Source organism: Sarcophilus harrisii, chromosome 2 (assembly GCF_902635505.1).
Source record: "Sarcophilus harrisii chromosome 2, mSarHar1.11, whole genome shotgun sequence".
Lineage (NCBI taxonomy): Eukaryota > Metazoa > Chordata > Mammalia > Dasyuromorphia > Dasyuridae > Sarcophilus > Sarcophilus harrisii.
This window is the reverse complement of record NC_045427.1, coordinates 375,738,398-375,757,913: the sequence shown is the minus strand read 5'-3', so window position 1 is coordinate 375,757,913 and position 19,516 is coordinate 375,738,398. Positions and strand designations below refer to the sequence as shown.

General features: G+C 36.8%; 1 protein-coding gene across 7 annotated transcripts in view; it reads right to left on the bottom strand.

The window, feature by feature from the left end:
• The window catches only part of ARHGAP26 (Rho GTPase activating protein 26), a 514,081-nt gene that overhangs the window by 360,008 nt on the left and 134,557 nt on the right, over positions 1 to 19,516 (bottom strand). For 6 of the 7 annotated variants that reach the window (XM_031953469.1, XM_031953472.1, XM_031953473.1 and 3 more), the window contains exons 4-5: positions 17,504 to 17,575; positions 6,501 to 6,602 (exon numbers count right to left, since the gene is read on the bottom strand). In XM_031953469.1, the coding sequence (XP_031809329.1) occupies positions 6,501 to 6,602; positions 17,504 to 17,575 (174 nt within the window). Of the gene's footprint in view, positions 1 to 6,500; positions 6,603 to 11,669; positions 11,783 to 17,503; positions 17,576 to 19,516 lie in introns of all 7 variants that reach the window. The other variant, XM_031953474.1, reaches the window with a different exon arrangement.

The window sequence follows — 19,516 nt, the reverse complement described above, 5'->3', positions numbered from 1 at the left end:
CTCCTACATGGTAATGATGGTTCTTCTCTCTTTGAACCTCATTTCAAACATTGTGTCTAATGAAAGATTAAAATGGCTATAATAAAAGTTAATACATACATATTGCTTTATGTATTATCTCATTTGATACTCACAATAATATTGTGAGGTAGGTATTGTTATTATCTCCATTTTATAATTGAGGTTTAGTGAGCCCAGCACTCCATTATGCCATTTTGTAATCTCATATATTGTTTTGCATTATTATTTGGACAGATGTCATATTCCATCACCAGACTATAAACTCCAAGAGGACCAGGATTGTGTTTTATCTAAACTTTTCCCCAGCTCTTGGCACAGTGCTTTTTGGTACACAAAAGGTTTCCATCATATACTTGAACGCTGGGAGGAACCACAGAGAATATTCAGTCCAGCTCCCTGATTTGGCAGGTACAGAATCAAACGTGATATCATGGTATCATGAATAGAATACCAGACTCAAATTGAAGACCCAGAGTGTCTGTGAAATCGTCTCAGATTTCCTCAGAAAATGAAGATAATAATAGTACCTACCAAGCAGGGTGGCGCAGAAGACAAAGTGTCAAGCCTGAAGTCGGGAAGACACATCTTCCCGAGTTCAAATGTGACCCCAGACACTTTCTAGATACGTGACTACGAATAAGTTGTGCAATCCTGTTTGCCTCAGTTTCCTCATATGTAAAATGAGTTGGATAAGGAAATGACAAACTATTCCAGTATCTTTAATATGAGAACCCCAATGGGATCACAAAGAACCAGACATGACTATAAAATAACTGAACAATAATAAACATTATATAAATATTTTAAAATCATAGTCACAGACTTTAGGTCAAAAATTCCTCACTGAGTCAGAAACACACACTCCCACACAAACACATCACTGGACATAGGAGGAAATTGAGAATCACTGAGATCACATAGCTAGTAATAAGTAGTCAATGGAGAATTGAAATTTGGATCCTGAAACTTACTTGGAATTTCTTTAGTTAAAAATTTTACCAAGTGTTCTACACACAATAGATCTAACTTGTTCCTCATATCTCAATATAACCCCTTATTAATTCATTCAATGAAAGAAATGCCATTACTATCTCCATTTTGCAAATGAGGAAACTGAGGCTGAGAATGGAGTCTGCCCTGAGTCTCATATCCAGCTAAGTATCTAAGGCCATGATCTGAACTCAGGCCTCACACTCCTACTCTCCATACCACCTAACTGCTTGGAACATAATGTTTAAAAAAAAAAAAAAAAAAAAAGTGCTTCAGAGATCAAATCCCTTACTGGATGCATGAATTCTCTCTCTACAATACTGGTCAATTTTTAACTGAAATGAACGAGCCGATTTCACTCGCTACCACCAGATGGCACTGGTAACCCACAATTCTGCCAAACCACCTCACAAGCAATTCTTCCAGCTGTAAGGTTCATCCTAATTGCTTCCCAGCCACATTACCACACATAACAAGAAAGTGTTTTGCCCTGAGAAAATAGCCACGCCAATCATCTTACAAGAGCTACCTATTCTTGGGCTGAAATTTGCAGACAGGCTGAACATTTCTTCCCTTTGTTATTTTTGAAGCCTCTAATAACTACTACTTATATAGGGTTTATTGACTAAATGGTTGAAGACGGCACTTTACAATGTTGCAGACAAGTGTGTTAATTGCTTTACAATTATTATTTCATTTGCTCAATATAGATCCTTATCATCACAGTCTCGCACCTTTCAGCTCTCATGTGCATGATGTAGCTAAGCAGAAGCAGTTTGGTGGGAGAGATAGATAATGCTCTGGGTCTGGAGACAAGAAGATCTGAGGTTCCCATTAACTTTCTCTAGCACATAATGGCCCTGATTAAGTCATTTTTCTCATCCAGGAGTGAAAATTGCAAACCTTAAAAGCACAAAGTAAATACTAATTATTATTACTATAAAATAGCTTAATCATCATCCAGTGCCTTCTCTCTGATACACGGCAGCCTAAGAACACCTCTACTAGTCCCTTTGTTCCAAAGGACAATTGGGAACACACAATCACTGCTTTAGAACTGGGAGGGACCTAAAATTATCTACTCAAGTGCTCCCCTCCCTCCCTTTTATAGAAGAGGATGTGGAAGCCAAAAGTGAAGTGACTTGGCACTAGGACTAAAAAAAACTAGGATGGCCAATTTAGTTACTGTCAGTCACAGGGTGAACTTAACTAAAACTAGTCATCATAAAATGGAGCTAGCTCATTCAATCTCAAAAAAATAATCATTTTATGAGATGATCCAAATCAGTTCTAAATGTTAAGTAAGGAAGAGAATCAGCTACACTCAGTGAAAGAACTATGGGAAATGAATGTGGACCACAACATAGCATTTCCACTCTGTTATTGTTTGCTTCCATTTTTTATTTTCCTTCTCAGGTCATTTTTACATTCTTTCTAAATCCGATTTTTCTTGTGCAGCAAGATAACTATATAAATATGTATACGTATATTGTATTTTATATATACTTTAACATATTTAACATGTATTAGACTGCCTGCCATCTAGGGGAGGGGGTGGGAGGAAGGAGGGGAAAAGTTGGAACAGAAGGTTTTGCAAGGGTCAATGATGAAAAATTACGCATATGTTTTGTAAATAAAAAGCTATAATAGAAAAATAATAATCATCATTTTAGAGAAATTAAATGTAGCTGGTATGGTCCCTTGAACTTCTAAGGTAAATGATTAATGTTTATTGCCACAGCAATAACTTCTGAGCTTTATTGATCATTCAAAAATGCTCAAGATTTGTGTGGATTAGTTACATACTATAATTGTGCTGAAGGTACTATTTCAATTAATATGTAATTGACTCTCAAAGGGTTCTCAAGATCTACCATTTTATCATCTACAAAGCACTGGGTTCTTTCCTCACCTACTCACCCCATTCATCCCACCCAGTTGTAACCGGTGTGGCTAAAAATATTTACCGTTTGGTAGCTAAATCTCTAGAATGAGCATCTTAGAATTTGGTCAGGACAGTTCTCAGCAGCATGTTTAGTACCTCCCTAGTCACTCATCATTGATCATCAGACCCATGCAAAGCTCAGGCTCCATTAGCAATCATGATTTCAAGAATTAAGAAATAAGGCAAGTGACTTGCTCAGAATACTGACTACTAGGAAAGGATTCTAAATGAGAATCCTGAAATCATCTTCCTCTGGACCAAATCCTCAGCTCTACTGACTCTGATGATTATAATATTATATAATCAAGGAGGAATAAGAATTAAGAGATGAAGTCAGGAATCCATCTTCAGCATTTATGCTAAGAAAGGATGCAGAGTACAGACAAAATTTCACTATGTTGAGCAGTGAGCTCATTCCACTTGAAAGAGAATCTAAGAATGACAAGCACTTGTGTTCAATCAGTAGCCATGCTTTGTTGACTCTCCTCCCCAACTTGCCTCAAAGCCTTCCTCTTTTCCACAGGCACTACCCTAATTCAGTCCTTCATCAGACTTGTCTTGCTGGGTCTCAAACTGAAGCAGCCAGGAATCATAGGAGATATAGAATGCTAGACCTGTAGTCAGGAAGCTCTGAGTTCAAATCTATTAGATTTAAAATAAATGAATGAATGGATGGATGAATAAAATGGTAGTACCTACCTACTTCACAAGGTTGTTTTAGGATCAAATGAGATAAAATTGATTTAAAAAAAATTTTTTTTGCAGTGGAGAGCACCAGCCCTAAAGTCAGGAGGACCTGAGTTCAAATCTGGTTTCAGACACTTAACACTTCCTAGCTGTGTGACCCTGGGCAAGTCACTTAACCCCAATTGCCTCAGGAAAAACAAAAAAACAAAAAAAGCAACTTTTTACACAATGCCTGGAAAAACTAGGTATTATGTAAATGTTTATTTCTTTCATTTCCCCTACCTCCCAGATCTTTATTAATATGATCCCAGGTAAATGACTTAACCTGTTTGCCTCAGTTTCCTTATCTGTAAAGTAGAGATACTAATAACACCAACTATAAAAACAGGCAGTTTTCAGATAAAGAAATCAAAGCTTTCTATAATCATGAAAAAAAAATACTCTGAATCATTATTAATGAGAAATAAAGTTATCACCTCATACCTATGAGATTGGCTAATATGATGAACGTTGGAGGGAAATGTAGGGAAATTGGAACACTAATGACTGTAGTAAAGATGTGAACTGTTCCAACAATTACAGAGAAAAATTTGAACTATGTAAGAAAGGCTATAAAACTGTGCATACCTTTGACTCAGTAATACCACTATGAGGACTTTATTCCAAAGAGATTTTAAAAAGGAAAAGGATCTATATGTACAAAAATATTTATAGGGCATTCTTTTGTGGTGACAAAGAATTGGAAATTGAGAGGATACCCTTGAGTTGTGGAATGGCTAAATAAGTTTGTAGCATATGATGTAGTAGAAGATTACTATGCTATTATAAGTAAATGATGAGTAAATCAATTTTAGAAATGCCTAGAAAAACTTAGATGAACTAAGCAAACTAAAATGAGCAGAACCAGGAGAACACTACAACACTACACAAAAGAGCAATATTGCAAGATGATCTGTTGTGAATAACTTAGCTAGTCTCTGCAATTTAAAGATTCAAGATAGTTCTGAAGAACTCATTTTGAGAAATGCTATTTTAATGCAAATTGAAGAATACTTTTTTTAACTTTATTTTTCTTGGGTTTTGTTTTTGGTTTGTTTGGATTTTGTTTTGTTTCACAACATGATTAATATAGAGAAATGTTTTTGCATGACTGTAGATGTGTAACTTTTAATCAAATTGCTTCCCTTCTCAAATATGGGATGTAAAGTTTGGCAGGAAAGGAAAAGGAAAGGAGGGAGGGAGACAGAGAGGAAGGGAGGGAGGGAGAGAAGGGGGAGAGGGAGAGAGAGAGAGACAGACAGACAGAAAGAAAGAAAGAAAGAAAGAAAGAAAGAAAGAAAGAAAGAAAGAAAGAAAGAAAGAAAGAAAGAAAGAAAGAAAGAAAGAAAGAAAGAAAGAAAGAAAGAAAGGAATCATGAAGGTTAAAAATTGTTTTTACATTTAATTGGAAATCTATTAGGTTTAAAATAAATGAATGGATGGATGAATAAAATGGTAGCACCTACCTACTTCACAAAGTTGTTTTAGGATCAAATGAGATAAAATTGATTTAAAAAAAAAAACTTTTACACAATGCCTGGAAAAACTATTATATAAATGTTTATTTCTTTCATTTCCCCTCTCTCCTTGATCCAACACATCCTGTACATAGCTTCCAGAATGATATCCTAAAAGCTCAGGTATGAACATGACCTTAGTGGCTCTCTCTTGACTCAAAGGAAAAAATATAAATTCTACTGTTTGGATTTTAAAGACCACTGCAATTTGTCTCCCACCTATCTTTCCAGCTAATTACGTGTTACTCCTCTCTCACATACTCTACACATTCCAGCTAAACCAGCCTGGTTGCTATTTCTTATTAACAACTTCCCATCTCTCATCTTCAGACCTCTGAGTTCCATAATCAAAATGCACCTGTTCCTCTCTACCAAGTCTAAGAATTCTTCCTTCAAAACTCAACTCAAAGCACCACCCCCTAAAGGAAATCTACCCCAATTCTTCCCTCCCCAAGGTCTTCATGTTCTCTCAGAAACTCCTTTCTAAACATTTTTATTTAACTCCAACTTCTTATGTACAAGTTGTTTCCCTGTGTTTCACACGGCACCAACTGCCATGTAGGAATTTTCTTTATTTCTGTCTTTGTCTTTGTCGAGGTTGGCACAACTTGTTAAATGAATGCATGGAATGTAACTTCCCATGGATCAAAATGCTTAAAAACAGTAACTGATCTGTAGTGGAAAAATCAATCAATCAACAAGCAATTATTAAGTGCTACGAATACAAACTCAAATATTAATCAACAACAACCTATTATGAAGGGCTAAAAATAGAAAATAAAATATTAAACAGTCATTGCTCTCAAAAACTTTATCTTTTTTTTTTTTTTTTTGCTGAGGCAATTGGGGTTAAGTGACTTGCCCAGGATCACACAGCTAAGACGTGTCTGAGACCAGATTTGAATTCAGGTCCTCCTGACTTCAGGGGTGGTGCTCTAACCATTGCACCACCTAGCTGCCCCATCTCAAAAAAGCTTATATTCTACTATTATAAGTGACAAGATAGTCTTTCAAACAGAGCTAAAACACTCAGAAGTTATGAAAAGACTGGTTAAAGGAGAAGAAGCGTTTAAGGTACAAAATTTGAATTTTTCATAAAATAATGCCATTTCAATTTATTTTGAGAAATACAGAAAATAATATAAGAATTCTTTCTTAAAGCAAAATTTTAAGGAACTGGTCATTTCAGGTCAATAAAGCTCAAACAGGACTTAACCATATAAAGTCAAAGTATATGCCCCAGAAATTAAACTACATCCATCTATTCTTCTGAAAACCAAGAGTAGAGATGACAATTTTACCTCATGAAGATGAGCTTCCTTCTTCTTAGAAGACAAGTTCAAGTGTTTCTCCAAAATACCACAATATTTCTCTGTTTCCTTATCATACTTCTTCTTGGCATCCTATCAAAAAAAAAGAAATGGAGATATATTAGAGGAATAAATGCAGTTCTGGACTACTATATATATTTAATTCTCCATACATCTTTGTGCTCCCCTTTCTTCCCATTTCTCATAAAACCATAGGAGACTAACAAACTCCAAGCTCTATAAACTGCATTCTGGTCATGAAAATACCATAATGTATTCATGTCTAACTGGACATATAAAAGGAATAAAATCAGTTCCTGGCTTTTTAAAGCTCAAACTGTGAAATGAACAATATTTCATATTTGTAATGCACTTTAGCAAAGGACCTAGCACATAATAAGTGTTTAATTTAGTTAATGTGTATTCATTTCAGTAACTTATGAGAATTTGTGAACCCATTTGGGGTTTTCTTGGGGAGGATATTGGAAAGATCTGCCATTTCCTTCTCTAGCTCATCTTACAGATGAGGAAACTGAGGCAGACAGAGTTAAATGACTTACCCAGGATCATACAACTATTAAGATGAGTCTTCTCGACTCCAACCCCAGCACTCTACCCATTGTCCCATCCACCTGTCTGTCTATATCAGACTCATTCTTTAATTTTAATCAGCCCAAGGCAAAATATTCTTAGAAAAAGAGTCAGAGAAGTGGCTAGATGTTATGGTGGACAGAACAGAGAACTCAGAAGTGCAAATCTGACCTCAGACACTAGCTGTGTGGTCCTGGACAAGACATTTAATTCTGATTGTCTCCTCTTCATCCCTCCCAACCCCCCAAACAGTAAAACAATCAGAAAGCCAAATCTCTCACACACATATTCTGGCTCTATAACCCTGAGTCCTGAGTGACAGAAGTTCTTCCTGCCCCAGGCAACTAAGACAATAAATTGTAGGGCAGGTAGTCATTTGAATTGGTAAAGGGAGTTTGCTCATTGGAAGTTTCCCAAACCAAACAAATCACAACTTCTGTGAAGAGTTAGAAGAGGGGAACTTACATATTTTTAATGGCATTTTTATTGAATAGAGTCTAACATTATTAGTTATTCAAATGTGTAAAGGAGGAAGGGAGAGGCTGGGAAATTTTGGCACTGGCATGGCAACCAACAATCCATTTTCTAATCTTGGCCACAGGCCCAATTTTTGTTTTTCACTTGTCTACTTGATGACCGTTTCCCCCTCTGAATCAATACCCAGGATGGAAAAAGAATTCCCAAATCAACCAAGAACTAAACTTTATTCTATACAGTACTCAGACATGAGAGGAGGTGAAACCCACCCGAAAGTAAGAGAAAGTAACGTTCTGAAACTGGAAATATCAATGAAATGCTTCAAATAGTGATTGTTATAAGTATTCAACTAATAATTACTAATTGCTACTGAATCTAAAAGTAAGGAGGCAGCTGGATAGCACAGCTGAGACTGGAATAGGGCCTCAGGCATTTTTCAACTGCTTGCCTCAGGATAGTAATAACTGTTACCTTCTAGTTTTGTTGTAAAGATTGAAAGAAATTGCTAATGTTACTATGCTACATATATATTATGATATTACATTAATAACTATTTTTAATTTGTGGGGCTACCCTTTTTTCTATCATTTCTGTAAAAATCCACCCCTTGAAAATGTCAGTGAGTCTGGGAAGGGCATAGCTGAGTGAGATTTGCCCTCAAGGCAAATGCTCCATAATTGGGTGAGACCCCACTCAATTGGGAGTTCTAATTCTAGTCTAGAATTCTAGAATCAACTCTGAGTGAGCTTTTGCCTTCAAGGAGGAACACTCCATCGGAACTCAGCTCATGGAGGCAAAAACTAGTTGGAAATCTGGATGGAGATGGCTTCCTCAAATGCCTAAATGTCGCTGGTCCAGCCTTTTAGCCTATATCTCCATTAAATATCCACTGTCAGGGTTGATTTTCACTTGTCTGAGGCATTTCTTTTAGGAAAGATTTAAGGGGTTTCAGGGTAGACCTTAATTGTTATGCAGCCTAATTAATAAGCTAATTAATTGCCCAGAAATTCTATCTTTCAGTATTTGTATTCATTTCAGGATCAAATATGACATTTATAAAGCACTTAAAGTATCTGGCACATAGTGGGGGCTTAATAAGCTTCCTTGGAGCAGCTAATTGGTGTAGTGGATAAAGCACCAGCCCTTAAGTCAAGAGGTCCTAAGTTCAAATCTAGCCTCAGACACTTAATACTTCCTTGCTGTGTGACCCTGGGCAAGTCACTTAACCCCAATTACCTCAGGAACAAAGAAAAGAAACATGCTTCAGAATTCCAGGGTCTATCATTTAGAACTTTTTCAGTTGTGTTCAATTACACCATTTGGAGTTTTCTTGGCAAAGACACTGAAGTGGGTTTGCCATTTCCTTCTTCAGCTCATTTTACAAATGAGGAAACTGAGGCAAACAGGGTTAAGTGACCTGCCCACATTCACACAGCTAGTAAGTGTCTTGAGGACAGATTTGAACTCAGTAAGAGTCTTTCTGACTCCAGGTCTGGCACTCTATTGCAACTGCCCATTCATTGAGGCCTTGAATAAAACAACCAATAAACCAACATACATTTACTACATGCCAGCCCCTGTTCTTGGACTAGGGATTATTAAGACAAAAATAGTTACCTAACTCAAGACTTGAATATTCTACTGGAAGAAATAACAAACCCCTAAGCACAATGCTAAATAACTTGGAGATGAGATAAGTCGGTAGTGTCATCTTGCAGAGATCAGGAAAGCTCTTGAGTAGGAGCTGATCTTTAAAAGGAACTAGCAATTCTAAGAAGCTGAGTTACAGAGAGAGAACATTCAGGCATTTAGGGGCAGCTTGCACTAAAGCAAAGAAACAGAATCCTGAATTTTTTTGTGGGGGAGGACGGAATTTTTTGTTTGGGGAAACAGAATCCTGAATTTGAGGAACGACAAGTTGGTTAGTTTGTCAGCCTGATCTCTTAAAGGCTTTATGCCAGTGCTAACTAGGAGCTTTTTAAGCAGGAGAACAGCATTGTCACAGCTGTGTCTTAAGAGTATCATTCTCTTGTAGAACTATGTTAACACATATTTTACTATGGATTACTTGTCATCTAGGGGAGGAGGTGGGGGAAGGAGGAGAAAATGTGGAACACAAAGCTATGCAAGGATCAATGTTGAAAAATTAACCTGCATGTTTTGAAAATAAAACAAGACTTGAGTTCCAATGTACTATCTCCTCCATCACTTGGAAGTCAAACTAGGAAGTTTAATATGAAAATGCATTTGAAACAAGAAAGCAGCTAGGGGCTACAGTGGATAGAGTACTAGATCCAGAGGCAGGAAAACTCATCTTCCTGAGTTCAAATCCAACCTCAGACACTGACTAGCTTTGTGACCCTTTACTCACGTAACTCCAACTGTCCTTCCCTCCAAAAACACAGTATCATTCTGTAAGTTGTGTGAAAATTGGGAAGAGAGGTGAGAGAGGGAACAATTAGGAGTCTTTATAATAGATAGTCCATGAGGGTCTCAACCAGGTGGTGGGCATGTGATTCTGGCTCTGCTTAAGTATCTTTGAACAAATATCACAATCTTGAGTGGGGATTCACTTTGTTTATTTAAAAAAAAAAAAAAGTTAAAACTAGAACAGTGGAGTCAAGCTCAAGCAGACAGGGACTCTTCTAGGCCTTATATCGAACCAGAAAACCACAAATTCACATTATCTATGTTGTATTGTTAAACATTTTCCAATTCTATTTTAATCTGTCTGGCCCATCTTAGGAGGTTACGGTGAATGATCTGAGCCTCATCCAAATTAGCATCTTTCTCTTCAGTTGCTTCTGTACAGCAACAGAATAGCAGAGCTTTGTGGCCAGAATCTAGGTCCAAATTCTTTGAGAGGTATTCATGGCCTTCAGTTGCCTCATTTGTAAAATGGAGGATTGGACTATTAGTAATTCTCAAAAGGTGGCGAGATGATCTCTGGGGATTTTTGATTCCTTTGTAGAAGATACATGTGGTCAAAGTGATTCTCATAAGAATACTATGGCATTTTAATTTCTAATGCAATAAATACTGATTATTTTATTATAGTTATAATGAACCAGGTATGTGCTAAATGAAGCCAGTTCATACCAGTTCACAATGGCTATTATTAAATTTACAGTGTGAGTAGTTAACATCTTGGGAATCAGCCAATGTTACAAAATCAGGTTTGGCTCACTGTTCTATTGATTGTCTAGACCAGGGTTTCTTAAACTTTTTCCATTCATGTCTCCTTTTCATATGAGAAATTTTCATGTGACCTTGGGTATATAGACATATAAAATAAGTATACAAATCAAACATTTACTGATAATAAATCATAATTTCACAATCCCTGCATTCAATTACAAGACTCTATATAGTCATGAACCACATTTTTAAGAAGCTAAGGTCTAAACTTAAGTGATGGAGAAAAATGTTTTTAATGCAGACTAAATTTTAAAATGTGTCTGTCATATGTACATCTTTCTTCTTCCAGAGAGCCCCTGTCAAACATTTACCAGCACATCCCTGGATAGACCCCACATATTAGAGAGAGTAAAAACATCTTGAGCCTGAAGTATAAGAAATATTCCATAAGATAAAAACTTTCCTTTCAGATGTGGAGGATTCTATCAATCAGTTATTTCATAAACATATCTGGACTTTCTTTTCTACCTCTACCTTTTTTCTTTGTAGTTTCCTATATTTTAAATGTCTTGCCCTGGAATTTCAGCTACTGTCAGTCTCCCAAATCAAAAAATTATAATGTATCTTTTCCACAAAAATTTCTATGATTTCTCCACCACCAGCATGGTCCAGAACTGGTTCCAGAATCAGAGGTCCTAGAATCAAATTCTGATTCTGATGTTTATTATCTGTTAGATCTTGGGCAAGCCACTTAAATCTCAAGGATCTCAGTTCCTTCATCTGTAAACCGAGAAGCTTGATCCAGCTATAGTCCTATAATCACAGAATCATAGCACTAGAGCATAAAGGGATCTTAAAGTTGGGTCATTTTGCAGAGAGAAATTGAGTGATTTGTTCAGGCAGCTCTGAGCATGTGGTACCAGGTCTTTCTAGCTCCAAATATGCCCAACTAACCTGACAGAGTGCCTCTATGAGCCTCCATATTGGACTTCTTATGGTCTTAATCATCTTTGTACCTTCCCTGCACCTGAGAGAACCCTGCACATCACAAGCACATGCTGAATTTTCTGGAAAAAAAAAAAAAAAAGGTAAAGAATAAAAACAGATGGAGGGGAAGAAATCTTGGAGCCCGGGGGAAAGGACCTCCTGAGTTGCCGGCTTTTGTTTTTAAATTTTGTGAGTAAAGCTTCCCCGAAGCAGCTCATCTGTTTTATATAACCGTTGGGTCCCTCTCTGCCAATGACTTCATGATATCAGGGTGGGCGTAAGCCAACCCATGTTAACAACTCTTTTTTAGGCTCTATGGCCCTTTGGAAGGCTCCCTTCACTACATTCCAACAGGCCAAGAATGGGAAAAGGCCATGGGCCACGTGCACCAAATTTTTGCAATATTTAAACGACTCATGGAGGCTATCTAAATTTAACATCCAAAAGGAGAACCAAAGATAAGGGGAATATTGGCCAGTTCTGTCCAGAGAAAAAGAGCAAAATCTTTATAAGGATAACTATGCTAGGATCGTGGGCTTTGCTACTTTCCAAAATAGGAGGTTTACAACAACAATCAGCTTATGGAACTATCTATAGGATGTAGGATGCTCCCCCACCCCCCTTAAATCTTTCCCTAATGGAATAATCATCAGTGTTTCATGATATATAGCAATTAAAGTCTGAGTTCTTTTGCCTGTCGTTCAAGGTTTTGCTCAATGTAGTACCTCCCTATTTCCCTAGCCATAACTCATATTGCTTCCCTCTAAATTATCTATATCCCAGCTAAACTGGATTACCCATCATCTCTTAAACATGCTCTATATTTTTCCAGCAACTATGCTTTTCTTAGAGATCTATGCTTACAATGCCATTCTTCCCATCCTCTACAGACTCTCTGAAATCTCCTCTTCCCCTTCCTGCTGGTCTTCCCACGTACTCATATACACACATCAGGTACCATACTGAATTAATTAATGCTTGTTATGTCTCCATAGATACCACCCTGAATTAAAAGCTATCTCTATTATTTGTCATGTCTACTTAGATAGTGAATTCTTTAAGGGCAGGTTATTTTAAAATTCTTCACTAAACAAAGCACTAAACCAAGCTCTGCTAGTCATTCCCTATGTGATTTGGACAAATCATTTAACTCCTTTGGGTCTCAGTTTCCTCAGCTGTAAAATGAAAGTATTGGACTAGGTACTATAAGTCATGTTAACTCGACACAGTCCCCTCCCTACCAGGCTTTTCTAACTTCAGTTTCTTACAAGTGGCAACAGGTTGTTATGGCAACTGAATATAAGAGGAGGAGGAAGAAGAGGAGGAAGGGATAAATTTAGCATCCGTACAGGAAAGATTCAGAAAACAGAACTTGGCTGCTGCCAAATACATCCCCGTGTTATTGGCTGGCACTTCAAGACTGTACTTTAGATAGCACAGCTTCCTTCATTAAAACATGTCCTAGAATAGAACAGGAGCACATATATAGAGAGTGAGGGATGAAAAGGAGAAGATATAGAACCAAAGTGAGACACGGGGGGAGCAGGGAGGAACCAAACCCAAACTTGGCAAGCTTCCTCCTGTGGATTTTGGAGAAGAAAGCACTAGTATAGTATAGAAATTGAGTAGTATTTTTTTTAATCCTCTCAAGCTTGGTCCTTTATTTCATCTTTCACTCCCCCAAAAGATCTTCCTACTGCACTGAACACCTGAACTCTTGGATTTCTGAATCTCCTCATTTGGTTAACTGTGGTAAGCTTCAAACCAAGGCTTTGGGCAAGCATATGCAGATAGTAGGAGTTTGTGGGAAAGCAGTAATGCATCCAACGAGAAAACCAACTACCAGATGGATTAGTCACCAAATCCATCTTGAGACAATATCTCTGCACCCCCCCCCCCCAACTTCCTCAGCAGGCCCTAACAACTGCAAAGTCCATTGGGCAAAGGTTACTTTTGTCTCTCTATCACTGCACCCAAGCACATAGTTCGGGATTTTGTTTGGTTGTTTTTTATTAATATTATTAGTAAATTATTAGTGTTTTAGTACTATTAGTATTTAGTAAATAATTAGTAAATCTCCTGAGGGCAGGGACTGTCAATTCTTTCTCTGTAATCCGAGAGCTTGGCATGAGGCCTGGAATATATAAGATGCTTAATAAATGCTGACTAATTTGACTCGGCATTCCTGTGATTTCAGTGTAGGGAGCTCCCGGGTAAGGAACTTTCCCAAACAATGCAATGTTGGTGTGTCTTATGCTCCTCTTAAAAGTGTAAGCTTCACAGAGTTGTTGGTGGGTTTTATACAAGCTTCCTATCCCTAACTATATAGTACAAAAAGCATATCACTGATCAAGATGCATTTACTGAACACCTACTATGTGCCTGGCACTATTCTAGGTGCCATGAATACAACTGAAAAGAATGAAATAATCTCTTCTTAGAAATGGCTTACATTTACAATATACAATATACATCAACAAGTATTTATTAAGCATTCGTTATGTACCAAGCACTGTGAATAAAAAGTAAATGTATATAAGACATAAAATGAATAATACAAACATATATGAAGCAATTAAATAAAAGGTAATGGGGGGAAGGGAGGAGGGCAAATGAAGGATGAGCAATTGAGAGACCAGGAATGGTCTTTTTTGAAAAAGTTGTTTGTGTAACATCTTAAAGAGAAATGAAGACAATATAAAGAAGAAATACATCCCAGCTATGTGTGATGTTCAACACAAAGGCATGGAGATGGTATCATTTATGAAGAACCAAGAGGAGACCATTTTTGCTGATCACAGAGTACAGTACAAAGAATACAAATAAATTCCCCAGTCAGGCATTTAAAACCCTTCACAATCTGGATCTAGCTTACCTTTCAAAATTTATTTCATGCTACTCTCCTGAATCTCCCTAGTTTCATTCAAGGCTCATCTCATGGGCCAATTACTAGGGAAAGCTATTCATGACTTCCTCCTATAGATATATAGATATAGATATAGATAAATATAGATAAATATATTTGGACATTGTAAGTAATTGGTTTAATATAAGTACCCTAAAGGCAGAAGCCATTTTTTTTGTCTTTGTATTATGAAAATAATATTTTGCATATAAGGGGCATATATATATATATATATATATATATATATATACATACACACACACATATACATACATATATGTACATATAAATGCATATAAAAGGGGCTTGTATTAGTTTGAATGGCGAACTCCTGTGTTAATTTATCTCACCCAAAAAATGTTGCTTGAGTTAGTATTCCCTTTGTGCAGATCAGTGACAACCAATTTTTTTTTAATCACAAAGATGATATACCCTTGCATGCCTGCAGATGGAGCTATTGACTGTTTCTAATAATCTTCAGGGTATTCTCTTGCAAACTGAAGCCACTTGCAGATAATTATGTCTTTTTCATTTTCTAATACAAATATCTCCTCCATAGTTGACCTCCAAAATACTGCAAAAACAGTACACATTTCCTAGTTATTAGCCAGAGGGCAAGATAAGACTATCTCCTGTATCTGTTCCCTCTTCTTCACTCCTCCTTAACAATCCCCCTAATTCAGGGCTTTATTATCTCATATCCAGATTTATATAAATTAACCTAAATGATTTTTCTGTGTTCAGTCTCCCCTCCAGTTCATACTGCTCAAGTAATATTAATATGTCACTCCTCCAATCAAAATCAGAATTTATAAATTCTTTCATTCTCACTCTGTTTCTAATATATTCTCTCTCTCTCTCTCTCTCTCTCTCTCTCTCTCTCTCTCTCTCTCTTTCATTACTTATAACACATTGTTTGGCTGTATCTTTTCACGTTTATGTTCCTTTGTCTTGAAGTGACATATGTAGACATCTTCATTATATTTCTGTATATTTCTGTACATATATGTGCATACACACAATAATGTATATCTATGTATATATGTGTATTTATACAGTTTTAGCTAAATATAATTACATATGTGGGTATGTGTGTGTGTATGTATCTTTGTTATACTTGTATTTAGCCACAGTATTTTGCACAGAGTAGCTATCTAATAAGCTAGATTGAAATCAGTTTCATTGAAGTACACAGTTTTTCACCTTTAAGAAATGGGCATGATTTCTTTTTGAAATCATTTAATAATCATACATCTATAACAGTAGCATCTCTGCCACAAGGAGTCTGAGTTCAGAATCCTATTGCCCCTTACTACAAATGTATGTTCTGTAAGAATCATAAGGGATCTGGGATACACCTAGGGCAAAATATTTCTCCCCAATTTAATTCAATGACCATTGTTATTTTCGTTACTATTTCTTTGTCAATACTCTAATGTCACTGTATGGGAATTTAGTCTACTAAAGGTGAGAGCACAACCCATCTAGACCCCAAAAGAGTTCCTAATGAGTTGCCATAGCTTTAAAAAATTTCTACCAATTTCCAAATTTGTAATCATAAGGTCACTCCTCTCTTCACTTTGTTAAGCTGGCCCTAAGATCATAGGAGTATGGCTCCTTATTAGACACATCCCTGAAGCCTTTCTAGCTTGGTAGGAGCTGCCAAAGCTTGTACTCTCCTGGTACAATTTTGGGTAATTCTCTCCCTTCTGACCTCCAAATCTCAGAATTCTTAACTTTTTTTAAGGTTTGATTCTAGAACCACTTGCCTAAAGAAGGCCTATTATGACCCCTCCAGAGCTGCAAATGGTTTTTCCCATTCCCAGGACCTCAATACTTTGTATATATTTTTTTATTTACTTATATAAATACATGTCATATCATGTCCACTACGCTCAAAGGAATGAAAGCTCCCATTAAGGCAAGAATTGTTTCATATTTGTTTTCACATAGCAGTGCTTACCACAGTATCAGACCTGTATAATATTTGTTAAAAGAATGAGAACCGAGATCACCTTTGTCTCCATGCCATAATAGCTTGATAAAGGAAAATAATCATTTTTAGTAATAAGAATAACTAACTACTAACATTTATATAAAAGGAAGCTAGGGAAGTTGAGTGAATAAAGTGCTGGAGTCAGGAAAAGGCTCAATCTGGTTTCAGCAGGGGGCAATCACTTAGCTTCTATGTTTTCTTGTCTATAAAATGAAGAATAATAATCATCTAAGCTTGTTATGAAGAACAAATATCATGATATACATAAAGTGCTTTACAAACCATGAAGCATTCTACATTAGATTTTAATATTAGTGTTATAATTATTATATAGTCCTTTGGTGTTTACAAAGTAATTTTTTCACAACAACCCTGTGAGATAAGTAGTGTGGCAAATTTTATTATTATTATCTTTTACTGATGAAGGAAATAAAGCTTAGCAATGTGATCCTGACTAGCCCAGAATCCAATGGCAAATTAGAGACAACTGCCTTAACCTCCAAGCCCAAAGTTCTTTGTATGTACCACATTGTCTTCTGTTAATATAATTCAAGGGATCATACCAAGCTGTGGATAGAGGGTTGTGGAACATTAAGGAGAAGATACAAGTGTCTGAAGGCTTAAAAAATCTATTAAGATATTAAATTATGAAATTACTTCAGTCATTCAGAAATCTATGGAAAAGAAGTTGAAAAATGTTCAAGTCAAAAACTTATAACCACATACAGGACCAAAGCTTAGAAGCCCCTAAATCCAACTTTCTCTACCACCTGTTCACTTCTCATTGTTTAATAGATGAGGAAAAGGAAGCCCAGAGATTTTGCCACACAGAGGGAAATTGGCAGAACCAGGATTTAAATGGAGCTCCTCTCCAAAACGGAGGTTTCTGAGAGATCTTACCTTGGCAGCCCCAATCTGCTCCTTACGGAACTTTTCCAGAGGAGTGATAAGCACTTCGCTAGCATTTTCAATCTGACCAAAAAAAAAAAAAAAAAAAAAAAAAATTAGAAATGTGATTTCTATGCAGTCACACATCAGATCATCAAAAAAAATTATGACAGAGAAAGTATACCACACCCATGCCAAAATGAACACTAAAATGACCATGTTACATGTGTATCATTTGAAAAATAAACTGTTTGCCCCATAAAGAATCAACAAATAATGAAGAATTTTTGCAATTATATGTGAGAGTAGATAAGAATGCCATTTTTAAAAAAGAGAAATTAAGGAACAGATAGTATTTAGATATTAGCCTCCAATAGTTACAAAATTTTCAGTAGCCCAAAGTTTCTCCTATTAAACACTACCCAAAATTAAATGAAGTTCATATAGTGCATATTTATTCTTTTTTTATTACATTTTAATTAATAAACTATGTTAACAGACCATTCAAAACCTCAGACTCTCAACTGAATCCTCTATCACAATGCACAATTCCTCTAAATTTAATTCATTCATTCTTTCTACAGGTATTTATTAAGCATCTGCTGTATACATAACTTTTTCATTTGATGGTGTCAGAAATCTGCTTAGCCAATTAAGAAGTATATCTATAATGTAGTATTTCTACATACAACTGAATATTTATGTTCAGATATCTGTGAGTAGAGTGATAAAATGGCAGATGGTGGGCAATGTTTCCTTTCAGTGGTCTATATAGTGAATGAAAGTGATGACACAGGAACTCAAAACACTTCCCCTAAGAGCAGAGATATTATTTAAATTCATTTAGTTCACTATGGACAATTATACACTGTCCAATGAAGCACAGTTCATAAGAGCTGGCAGGGGTAACAGCGAATAGTCTAATCCCCACTTTCACAGTGAAGGAAAATGTGACTCAGAGTTGAAGGGATCTGCTACTTATATGTGTTTAATGTCTTACCTTTGACATTGAAACTGTAAGCTCTTTGAGTACAGGAATTCTATCTGATGCTGTTTCTGCATCCCTCACACTACCCACCAGGACATAGGAGTTAGTCAATAAATACTCAATAAATAGTCAACCAGCCACAGGAAATAGGGGCAGGGAAGGGATCCAGAGCAGCAAGAGGCATTGATGTAACCAGGGGTAACCTGACTCACTGACACTAATAAGCAGAATTCATAGCCTCACTGAAAAGAATAAGCCAGCCATTGTTCCCTTAACACAGGGTCAAGGCAGTTTGGAGAGAAGTGTATTGTGATGTTTTCCCCACCCCCAACACTGAACTTTGCCAAGAACCAGACCCCAAAGGAGTTATTTCCTTCTCTCAGGCAGATGCATTCAACATCCCTCCCTTTCCCCAACCACAATTTTGCTATTTCTCCCCTAGAATAACCCATGGTTAGTGGTCTTAAAAAAACGGGACTATGTCTACCCCCTATTCTAGGGGCTCTTAGGTGCCTGGAAGACAATCTCCTCATTGTGAAGAAAAAACTCTATTATCTCCCAAACCAGCAAAAGCCATACTCCGCTAAATCAAAAAGCCTGTCAGAGAGAGGGCTCCAGCCTGGCTCCCTTAGTCCAAAAGCCAGCCAACCTGCTGGTCAAAGGCACTGGGTTTGGGGAGCACAGAAAGAGAGGAGGAGGAAAATACTCAGTCTCCCAATCCCCTCTAACCCCTGGATATCTGCCCAGGGCCTGAGGAGTGAAGAGGCCATCGTACCACCAAAAGCAGCTTTCAAGCCACTCTTTAAGCCTGGAATTTAAGGAATTCTGAGGAAAGGGCAAATAGACTTTATAGAGTCCATCACCCACTAACCCTACACTGCCAAATCTGAAAAGTGCCAGCCCGTCAGCAGTTAGAAGGGGGGAAAATGTTGAAAGCAGTATTTAATCCTTGAAATTAAATAACAACCCTATTTGTAGGAGCTCAGAGCACTTTACATATAAGAAACATTACCTACCACATGTTCTTATTCTACATC